This window comes from Alligator sinensis, unplaced genomic scaffold (genome assembly GCF_000455745.1).
Source record: "Alligator sinensis unplaced genomic scaffold, ASM45574v1 scaffold43_1, whole genome shotgun sequence".
In the NCBI taxonomy this organism is placed as follows: domain Eukaryota; kingdom Metazoa; phylum Chordata; order Crocodylia; family Alligatoridae; genus Alligator; species Alligator sinensis.
Window position 1 is genome coordinate 1,083,385 of NW_005842092.1, and position 12,028 is coordinate 1,095,412.

Sequence of the window (12,028 nt, forward strand, 5' to 3'; positions counted from 1 at the left end):
TGAAGTAACATGACTTAGATATGGCACAGGTTTTTTTTTTTTTCAATTTCCTTTTGAGCAAAGGGGAGCAGGGACCGAATTTTAATGAAGTGTATGCCATGCACTTGCAAATGATAAGAGGTTGCACCAGCCTTATGCTTTTAGTTGTCTGTTCTGATCATATCAATTTGATTGGCTAATGAGTGTCCATGTACTTAGGGTAATGGAGCAAATAACTCTGTCCTCTTCACATTCAAGGGCTAACTGCATTGTCAGTATTTAGGTTTCTCTGAAATATTTGACAATATTTTTCCCCATTTAGAAACAAGTTGTAGTTTCCTAATCTTTGTTTTAGTTTGTTTTTATTGACAAAGATATTTCAAGTTAATAGAAAACCTGGGTAGTTACCAAATTTAGTAACAACATGAATTTACTTTCTCTTCCTAGGTATGAATGCAGCAGTACGTGCAGTAGTGCGCATGGGAATCTATGTAGAAGCCAAAGTGTATTTTGTGTATGAGGTTAGTTTTTATACTTTCTTTTAACTTCTGAATATGTTTGCATCTTGTTGCAGAAACTTCATATGGAGTTTAAAGGTGTAATGTTGATGTTGTTGCTTGTAATTATAATCTGTGATTTACCTTGTAACTTCCAGGAGATAGTGTGTTTTGTTTTGTTTTTTTAATTAGTTTATGAAGTTTGACTCCTGGTTCTTGGTCTTGGTTTCCATACATCGTCAGAGCTTGGAAATACTGAGAGCTTCTCCATCACAGAGGATGGAATTGGGCTCAGCAATGGCTTATTTATCTGTGTCTGTTATGCTACATGGCTTGTCTATTACTGAGTAGAAGGGCCTCAAGTTTTTAAATATTTGTCCTCAGAACATTCTTGCAAGCTGGAGAAATGTGATTAAACCCATTTTGAAGATGGGGAACTTGGGAGGGCAGTGTGGGGGGGCGGGGGAGGAGGAAGGGGAAGGGGAAGGGTCAGTGACAAGGAGAGTGCCAAACTGGTGCTGTAATCACTGGACTATTTTTTTTTCACATGTTAAGGAGATGTGTTGATAGCCTGCAAAAGCAGAAGGCCTTTCATTTTTCTTTAAGCACCAGAATTTTTTAGCAGCAGTTGATGAGTGTATACGTGTGAAGTGTCCTACACATGGGTCCTGGAAATTTGAAAGTGTCTAAGTTTAGAGGTTTAATGGGCAAAATAAACCTTTGGTTTAGGTTAAAATGTGGTATGACATTTTTCCTAACTAGAGCTGATTTCACTGTTGTCCCTAGCACACATTCATTTAAAGGCACCATGGGATCTGGTTTCCCACTCTCAAGAGTCACACCTCCTGCTATGTCATATGTGCATGGCAGGCAGCATGACTTTGGGATCAGGATCAGATCCCAGTATCACTCTTACTAATTGCCAGTGCATGGGAGGGCATCCAGGGTAGGGTTACCATATTTCCAGTTCCAAAAAAGAGGACACCTGTTGGGGGACACCTCACTCCAACCCATAGCTCTCATTCCTGCTGCTTCCCCTCACTCCCAACCCACAATCCCTTGTGCCCCCAGGCTGTGCTGCTGATCCTCAGTCCCAATCTACCCCGCACTCCCAGCCCACAGCCCCCTACTCCCCCGAGCCCTGCCAGAGGGGGCCCCAGCTGCCCCCATCCTGACCAGACTGGAGTGCAGCGACTGCAATTCATGTGGGCAGTAGCAGAAAATATCTGGTCCCAGTGCGGGCTGGAGGGAAGAGGAGGGGAGGCCTGTGGCTGGGGCTCTTGCACTGTGCCAGGCGGCCTGGCCACAGCCCCCTGACCCCTGTTCCCCAGGCAGTGTCTCCTGGCCACCCCGCCCCAGTGAGCACGGGCACTAGCCCCTGTGCTGTCGGCCTGGGCATGGAGTTCCCTGCTGCCCTCAAAGGGCCCTCCTCCCCTGCCCCTTCCCCCACTGGAGGGGCTGGCACTTCGCCCCAACCTCAACCCTTCAGCCTGCGTCTCCCACAGACCTACGTGCATTCAGCTGCTTAGGTGTGTGCAGACACACGTGGTGCTTCGTGCCTCCAGTTGTCTTTCCCCAGCTCCCACCAGTGGAACAAAGTAAAATCCCATACATTTGTTCAGATTCCAAAAAACTGCCTGGACAGAGATCAGAGGACTCAAAGAGAGTGTGTATGGTAATCCTAATCCAGGCTCATGATTCTGAGCTCCCCCTGCCCTGGCAAGTTGAAAGCTGGCTGCTTGCAGCCGAACAAGACCCAGTGCAATCCTGGGGCAAGGACCAACAATCTGCTTAATGTTGGCACCAGCCCCCAGACTACTTTGTGGCTGGTTTGAAACCCTGGTGCATTTTAGGGCCAGGACTAACTATCAGATGATTGTAAGCATAAGCCTGAGGGTGGCCCTGGACATGTCATGTGGTTCATTTAAGGTGCCATGCAAACCAGTCATAAAACTTATCTACGTTGTATGTGGAACATTTTTATGGATGGTTTGCCATTTAAGGTGCTTTAAATTGGGTGCCTACGTAGCACCCTTGGGGAACCTGTACACGTGACTGACCTCTGCTCTGACGCATGCTAATTAGTACTTAACTGCTGCGAGTCTGCTGGGGTGTGCTAATTAGCACGTTCCAGTATCATCCATGTCATGTGTATTCACCGTCCGTATGTTTCAGAATGGTGGCGGAGGTGCTTTAAGTAAAGCTTGTTGAACAAGCTTTAGTTAGAGTGCCCCTTCTGCCATTTTGAAGCGTGGTACCCTGAATGCATGTGATACTGTGGCCACTTTAATTAGAGTGGCTTTCAGACCCACTCTAATTAGAGCACTCCCCCCCCACCCCCACCCTGGAGCATGTATATAGATGTCCCTACTGTTTATGCTGCTGTTAACATCTAAAACGCGACATAAATGTAACATTTGAAGGGGGCCCTATATAATATAAATAAAACATAGTTATAGCAGTTTCAGAAAATACAATTTGTTGTTTTACAATTATGTAACAAAGTTCGGTTTTTAAATATGGTTATTTACCCTTTTTATGTTCTTATCAGTTTGTTTGTGGAGTTTATCACCTAGGCAACTTTAAAGTGCATTGAAATGCAAATGAGCAGAACACAATACTCCAAAAATCTTTTGTACCATGCTGCCATAAGAAATAGTGTCATAATAGTTAGGGTGCTCATTAATTTGAGAATACCTAGAAATTCTTTTGTCTCACAGCTATTTTGTAGTTGTTTTGCAAGAGCTAGGGTTTTTTTGGGGGGGGGTTGGTTTATTTTTGGTTTGGGGGTTTGTTTGTTTTTTGATCTAATGGGGAACAGGGGAGGGAGGGGGGCAGGAAGGAGAGGGGGAGGGAAGAGACACAGTGCAAAAGAAGGGGGAGCAATGCATGTAGGGGCAGCGCACACCACTCAAAACCAGAACCTGGCCGGCCGAAGCCACAATTGCCTGGCTGGATCGCCACTGCCGCAGACCCTGGGAGGCCCTCAGGACCCCAGGTAAGGGTGGGGAAGGGACGCAGGCCTCTGCCCCACCCTCCCACCATTCTTGATGGGCAATTTGCTAGTATAAAATATAAAAGTGTTAAAATATAAAAATGATGTGACATAAAATTTTAAAAACAAAACTGGATTTTAAAGCAAGTAAGGAAAATGTCAGCCCTTTATTTGGAAACAAAGCAACATTTGTGATGCCAGACTTGTTAAAGTAAATACATTATGGTTTGCAAAACAAGGTTATTCTTGGGCTAAAAAAGTAGCTAAAATTACCCACAATTCTACTGGCTAAAGAACTCATTAGATCACAGATGTTGCTCTGTTTCCCCCCCCCCCCACTGCTTTGGGTCAGGGCCAGGACCAGGGCTAGGGAGTTGCCCCACTGCCTCAGGCCAGGGCTAGGGCTGCTCCCTGCCTCCCCCTGCCACTTCCCCTCCAGCCCCTTAGTCTCCACTGTCGTGGCTGTGCTCCACTGTGTCCCTGTCTGTGTAGGGCACTGTGATTGGCTGTTGAGACAGCCAGTCAGAGTGTGAATAAAGCATTATGGACAGACAGACAGATTTAGGCTTTTAAAATATTAGAATTATAAAATATATTATATTTTTATATTTATCATAGCCAGTATTTAGAGTAACTTATATATAAAATAAAATATATTCCCATTTGGAAATATATATTCCTATAATATTAATATATTCCTTTAATAATATATTCCTGTTTGGAAATTAACCCATCTGTTTGGTTTATAATCCCAACTGTATGACTTGTTGGAGTAGCTGGTGTGAATAAAGATTTGGGTCCTGCATCAAGATGACAGGGCAAATAGGAAAGAACCAAGAAGCTGGGTTCTTAGGGCTTACGGCCAGATCCTGAACCGTGACCAAAAGTTACACTGTGCAACTGAAACATCAGTTTCCAAAGGTGTCTTAACATTCCTGTGTACTAGCTTGATCCTGGTGCTTCTGTGTGTATGGGCTGTGTTGATGTTCCCTTTTTGTATGTGTTGTTTTAGACCCATTCTAGGCTATAGTGAAAAGGAGAGGCCAAAAATAAAGCTGAAAATCAGTGAGATAGATGCATGTTCCATTTGAGCTCCTTTCTCCCTGCTCCAAAGGGTTTAGCAATAAAGACATGGTGTGCAAAAGCCCTAACATCATTTCTGAGAGTAGAACCTTGACCTTATTTACAAAAAAGTAGGAAGTAAGTATTTAGTTCAAGTCTCTTTAAAGTGTAAGGTAACTGGTCCTTATATCCACTCTTTTAGAAGAACATTTCCACTTCCTTATAGCTGTGTGGGAGAACAAACCATCCGATTTGGTGATTCAAAAAAATGCACTTCACCACTTCTTACCAGGGTCAGGAACTGTTAGCAAGGCAAGGTGCTATGTCAATATTGTTATGCTGTTAGAGTCATTCTAGGATAGTTTGTTGCAGCAAAATTGTTCAAAGAACTTTCTTCACTTTTTTTTCCACATATTCTGTTTGACTACCTTGTTCCAAGATGTTCGCAAGAAAATGCAAAGTATTTTTTTACTAGACCATTTAATCCACATAAATGGATAGTGGCTGATGTTTTTTAGTTTGTAGCTTTCCCAATGCTTTCTAAGAGAATTCAACTCAAAAGGAGAATTGGAGATAATCATGTGCAAGTTGCTACAATTTGCTGACATGACCATACAGAAATTGTGAGGTGAATATTGATGTAAAAACAATGTGACCACTGTGGGGTTGAGCAGTGATTCCGTTACATAGAAAAAGACTGTCTCATTTACATTTGTCTAGATCTGGGACAAATAGACCTGTGACGCATTCTAAGTAGGGGATGTGAGTGTGGGAAAGGAATTTATTTTTAATCTAACTCATTCAACACTGGAGTGCAAGTAGCCTCCACATTGTTGAGGCTCAACATCGTCTTTTTTTTTTTTTTAATTTAAATATGAAGTCACTTTTTCTTTCATAGCTGCATGCATAAATGTATGCTGTTGCTTTTAAGGAACGGAATTCAACTAATATATAATTTTCAGTGCTTTGGAAACAAATGCTAAGAGCAGTAATATTAACCGGTTTTACTATTATATGTTATTACAATAGAATTTAAAGGCCCCAGTCATGACATTGTTTCCTAGTGGAAAATGTGCCTTTGCATATCTGTAGCACTTTTTGGTTTTAATAGTCCAGTAAATTATGCATTTAGGAACCTTTGTTAAATATGGAACACAGCATTTTAAATAAGCACAGTTTTGAAAGTGACCATGTTCAAAAAAGGCATTTCAAAATGCAGGTGAATTATCTGAGAATTCTAATGACTTCATTGACACTTTAGCGCCTGTGCATATTTCAGTATATATTTCATAGTTCTTTGAAACTCAAACTGCTAGAGAAAGTGAGAGAAGAAAAAGGAGGGGAAAAAAGGAATAGAGCTGTAGCTGTATGAGATGGAAATATATTTAAAAGCACCAGACTGTTTCAAATGGTTAGGTCAGGAATTCACTTCTGAATACCAGAAGTAAAATTTCTGTATTCATTAACTGGGATTAAGTGAAAAATTTTAGGCTCATTAAGCATTAGTTGTGCAAAGTACATAGTGAGAGGTTCTGAGGATTTTAAACCCTTATAACTCAGTGACTATACCTTAGGGCTAAGTACAGACAGTCAAAAAGCTCAAGCCTGAATCGTTTCAATCTTCACAAGTTAGTCTAAACTGTGCAGATTGAACCTATGAGAAAGTGAACGGACATTCACTTTTGATTCTGGAAATGCAGCCACATGCCTGCAGTGGCCCAGGCCAGCAGCTGGGGGTGCTAGAGAACACCTCCCTGCTCACCTGGAGCAGACAGCTTGGGTCAAGGCTAGCCTTCCCACCCTGTGCGCTGAGGAGTTGCAGGAGGAGGTGCAAAGCAACCTGGAATGCTGGGGGACTGTGAGTTAACTTGAATCTGCAGGGGATCTGGGACAGAAGTTCAGCAAACCAATTTAGCCTAAATCAGTAAAGTCTGATACTGTATCAATCCAGATCTATCTTAAAGTGTTTTGGGCCATTTTGAAACCAGGTTGTGCGCACTGGGCTTCTGTTGTGTTATAGATTTGAACGGGTTTCCAATCACTTATACCAGTTTATGTGTAATTTCAGTCCCTAGCCTAGAAGACTGGACAACATAATCCCCAGTGAATTCTTGCCCATGTACCTAAATTACAGAACTTTGTATAATTCATGTTGATTGGCAGTTTTTCACAAACAGCTAGCACGAGGGTGTATGTTGGCAGAACTCCATGGGAAAATTTCCACTATGGCCATCATTCTGTGTTTTGTAATCAGTAAAATGGTTTCTTTATTTTCCTGAGCACTAGCAATTGTCAGATGAGCCCACTAATTAAAAGAGAATAACTGTATAAATAAAAAGCTACAGTCTGGTATGCCATTCCAGGGAAGGGGTCAGTATATTATTTTTCATATGCTTTCCTCCTAGATATTGAGAACAGGAGGTGAGGTTTTTCTCAAGATTTATAAGTATACACTATTCCATATGGATCTCAGAGTATCTGCTAATTATCATCACCCCTATGCTCAACTGTAGGCCAGGCTAACCGAGGCTGCACTCTGCTCTTTCTCTTTTGATTAGAGTTAGGAATATAGGACTGTAAGGGGCCTCCTGGGCCACTGAGTCCAGTTCAGTTCATTTACCAAAGGATTGCTCAAAATTTTCACTTCAGACCTTCCCTCACAAGTACAAGGTTTGATATGTGAAACACCAATATCACCCCATAACATACCATAGCTAACAGCAGGGGAAATGATGGCTGTGCCAGTGTCATCTCACTCCAGTGATAGGGAAGTAGTTGATTGATGTATGTTCAGAAGATTTTAGGAAAAGGATCTACACTACAGAGAAAGGCAGAAATCCTCATGTACATGCTAGCAAAACCTAGGAGTAAAATTCCTTCCTGACACCACATTTGGAGATTGGTATGATCCTGATCAGAAAAACAAGATTCTCTAGGCAAAAATCTCTCAGTATTGGCAGGAGCATCAGTCAGACACTGTCTTAGCTGTGACCAGTGTCTCAATACCTGCTCGGCTCCAGGAGCCAGTAGCATTCATCAGTAGGAAGAAATTCTTTTCTGCTCCCAACTGATGACCAGAAGAAGCCCTAAAGCAAGTGATTACCAGACTACAAGACGGCTAACCCTATAGAATCGTAGAAAATTAGAGTTGGAAGGGATCTGAGGGGGTCATCTAGTCTAATCAACCCCCTTCTCAAAGCAGGACCCTCCTCAGCTAGATCATCCCAGCCAAGGCTTTGTCTAGCCAGGTCTTGAAAACCTCCAAGGATAGAGATTCCACAACCCCTCTGGGTAACCTGTTCCAGTGTTTTACTACCCTCCGCTCTTTTACTACCCCAGCCTGAGTCCTTACTAAGAGCCTTGTTACTTGGGACACTTCATATGTGTTATATTTAGATCAGGGGTGTCCAACCGATTTGAATGTGAGGCCGGATCATGAACTTTTTATCACCCAGTGGGCCGGCAGGAGCGAGTGCTCGCACAGCCTGTCCAGTCCGGCCGCAGCCTGGGGGCACAGGGGTCAAGGGGTGCTGCCTGACCCTGCCGTGTCCTCCCTGCCACATGGGCAGCCTCGAGGATGCTCCCACATCTGTGCACCTGGGCTCAGCAGTCAAGGGGATATGTGGGGACTCTACAGTGGGTTGCGGGATGTGCAGGGACACCCCCCTGCTTCCTTTCCCCTGGGGCAGCCCGAGCCCAAGCGGCAGGGGTCCCTCCCTCCCCAGGGCCCATGACTCATCACCTCCAGTGTGATGTCTGCAGGCACGGGGGGATGAGGGAGGTGGGAGCGGCACCGGCTTCCCACCCCGACAGCCACAGCAGCAGTGGCAGCAGCATCTCCCATAGGTCCGGCCGCAGCATTCCTCCGAGCCGGCATCTGCGCCCCCTGCACCCGCCTGCCCACTGCAATGCGATCTGCTCCAGCCCACGCAGCCGGTGGGCACTGGCGCAGGGTGGGGCTGGTATGCAGATGAAGGGGGGGCAGGGCTAGGAACGGAAACCCTGCATTGTGGGAGAGGGGAGGAGCTGGCATGCAAATGACGAAAGGAGGGGTGGGGCGAGGAAGGGACACCGTGAAATGAGGGGGGAGGGGCGGAGCCACACCGCATCGGCAACATCAAGCTGACGCTGTGTGTGTGGGAACCTTGTCTCTTCCCTAGCCCTTCAGCAGCCATTAGGAAGCTGCTGAGGGACTGGGGGAGGGACAAAGGGTGGGAACAAAGGGTGTTTCCCGTCGCAGTACCACGGGCCACAGAAAATGGCTTGGCGGGCCACATGGCAGCCCGCGGGCCTTATGTTAGACAAACCTGATTTAGATCATAGTCAGCGTTAATAAGATTTGGTAAGTTTTCTGAGCGTTTTCATATTAATGCTTACTATAATCCAAATATAGTTTGTAGTACCACACCTCAGCCAGTTGAAGAATCCGGTGTGGTCCTAGGCATGAGACCTGAAAATCACCTGGTTTTCAGCCTCAGGCCTAGAATCTCACCAGAGCCAGTTAGAGACTCCTGTGTGGTCCTAGGGCTGGAGCTGGTTGTGGGTTCCACCCCTGGGATCGCAATCAATCATATTAACTCTGAGAAGCAGTCCCATGTTAAGGCAATGCATGATGTTTAATATGATTGGGAGATGCTCCTCCTTTGAAAAGGTGTAACTCTACTATGTTGCGAGAGCACTTAGCATGTATTAGCCTGCTTGAATGCTAAGATGCTAGCATTTTAAGTGCAGTTAACACATGGTGCATGTATCCTGTAATGACCCCTAAAGTGTTGAATGTAGCATGGAAGGAGTGTAACAGCCCCGAAGTCCAGTTTTTTTTTTTTCTTTCCATGTGCCTATTGCACCAATGTGTTTGGAGGTTTAAGTAACCTCCTTATGAAGCTGAATAAGGTTTTCCTTTCAGTCACATCTTCCTGCTTCTTTTGAAATGTATAGATGTCCTGTGATTAGAGTTAAGAATAATGTGGCAATTGTGGTACTGGCCGTGTCTACAGCGATGTTGCTATGGGACCATGCTTCAGTACTTCCTTTTGGAAGTACTAAAGTATGGCACAGTACGGGCTGTTACTGCACAGGTAGATTTCACCACTCGTCGCTGTCACGGTACACTATACATGGGGAGTGTGCCGCTACAGCGACATAACTGGCGATCATGTGTAGACGTGTGATCGTTGTGTTGCTGTACCCTGCTATACGGCGACATAGTGTGTTGCTACGCCACTGTAAGGTGACGTGTAGACATGCCCTGTGTTGGTTTGAAGCATTTTAGGAAAAACTAACTTCTAGATGAAACCCCACTTTACAAACCTGAAACTAGTACAAAATAGATGTCATGTGGTCAGTGCTTAAATAAATAAAGAATATCAGAGCATTTTTTATTATCAAAAGCTTTCATTATATTTGATCACTCTTCTACAGTGTTTCATACAAAGCTCTTGTCATTCCAAGTTTATTTATAGTGTGTCTGCCATTGACATAATTATAATTTGAACTCTGTGTTCTTCCAAGTTTTTGTAAACTGGCTCTCATGCATGCACCAGTTGGCAAGATGAAATGATTTAAGAAAAAACAAAGACAGTAGAGCTACAATGGATCTTTAGTTTTAACCTTGGGCAAGCAGTAGTAACTAGTTTGGTCTCTTCAAGAAGGGATTTTTTAAGCATTGTGTCTCAGAGGTGCCCTTTGAGATAATTGCACCAGAACTCATTATTTTTGTAGTGGGATGAACATGCTGCATTTTTTTTATTGCCAAAGGCAATGAACAGCTGTCATCCAGACAGCTCCATCCACTTCATGTCCAACTTCCATCCTTCTTGTAGAGAGACCATTGGCATGCAGCTCCTGCTGTCCCTCAGTGCCTAAATGAAATGATAGAGGCTTCTTGTCATTACAGAAGGTACTATGGGTTGTGCTTTACTCATTTCCAAAGCTGTGTAGGACCCAGTAATAACCTATTCCTAAATTAGCTTGTAAGCCATTTTAACTTTGAATAGTCTTCCAGATGTACTTTGTCTCATGGTTTTTCCTCTGGTATGGTACATTTGTTAATCATACATGATTTAGCTGTTTAAAGTTGCTTATATGTGATCAAAGGATCTGGAAGGATTCTCCTGGGTTTGTTTTCCTGGTACAAAAACTTACCTGAAGACCCTGAACAGACATTCATATGTGGCGCCCCGAAGAGCATATTTTGCTTCCTGCTTGGCTTGAGCAGCAGAGTTCAGCAAGCAACAAATTGTCTCCTGGGAGCGGAGGGGGAGGGGGGAGGAGAATAGCACCCTGGGATGCTGGAGAACTGTGCTATGGCTTCTCTCAAAAGAGAACAAGTACAGACATTTTGTCTCCTGAGAGAAATTCCCCAAGACGTGATTTAACCCTGGTTGTTTCCAGGTTATTTTTTCTCCTGGAGTGGCTATTCTTGTTCTGGGAGAAAAATCCTAATCATCTGTATAGTAACGGTCTCTCCTGGGAGAGCAGCAACTCTCCCAAGAGAAATTGAATGTCTGTATGTGGTCTTAAGCATATGTCATGTGTTAGATACTTCAACTGTGCGTAACTAGAATGACACAGTAGTGATAAAATAATTTAATTTTCAGGCCTATTTTTTTTTTTTCTCCAAGAATGAAATTTGAGTGACTGGTACAAAGAAATGGGTTGTAAATTAATTTTTGACAGCTTGTAGGGTACCATAGAAATGTATTTTGGGTAGCAGAATAATATAGATCTAAGAATTACAGCATTTTCTCTCAGCAAAAATTGTGATAATGTAATGTTCAGTGTTAATTTTATAAGATATGTATAATTTCTTATATTCTGTCATTTTCTGTCTTCTATTTATTCAGCGCAAAGGAATAGTGGAAATGTGAATGTGAGGATAGGATTCTAAGCTGAGTGTAAATATCCTCCAGTATATAAAACAGCATTTCAAAATCGGACAGACTTTTCAAGTCTTTGAAAAAATTATCAAGGCTCACATTTGCGAGAGCCCAGCAGGACAAATTATGCTCAGGGGAAACCAGCACGGGTTTGTAGCAGGTAGATCATGCCTGAGTAATCTAGTCTCTTTTTATGACCAGGTTACAAAACACCTGGACGCAGGAGTAGGGGTTGACATTGTTTACTTAGACTTCAGGAAGGCCTTCGATACGGTATCCCACACCATACTGGTGAACAAGTTAAGAGGCTGTGACTTGGATGACTACGCAGTCCGGTGGGTGGCGAATTGGCTAGAGGGTCATACCCAGAGAAGAGTCGTGGATGGGTCGGTATCGACCTGGAAGGGTGTGGGCAGTGGAGTCCCACAGGGCTTGGTCCTTGGACCGATACACTTCAATGTCTTCATCAGCGACTTGGATGAGGAAGTGAAGTGTACTCTGTCCAAGTTTGTGAATGACACAAAACTGTGGGGAGAAGTGGACATGCTGGGGGGCAGGGAACAACTACAAGCAGACCTGGACAGGTTGGACAAATGGGCAGAAAACAACAGAATGCA

At 43.8% G+C, this 12,028-nt stretch overlaps 1 protein-coding gene across 8 annotated transcripts in view; it reads left to right on the top strand.

The window, feature by feature from the left end:
• The window catches only part of PFKP (phosphofructokinase, platelet), an 87,380-nt gene that overhangs the window by 11,121 nt on the left and 64,231 nt on the right, over window positions 1-12,028 (top strand). For all 8 annotated transcript variants that reach the window (XR_003094193.1, XM_025204678.1, XM_025204679.1 and 5 more), the window contains exon 2: window positions 427-500. Coding sequence is in view for 7 of the 8 variants with exons in the window: in XM_025204678.1 (XP_025060463.1) it covers window positions 427-500 (74 nt within the window). In the remaining variant the exon portion in view is untranslated. The remainder of the gene's footprint in view (window positions 1-426; window positions 501-12,028) is intronic.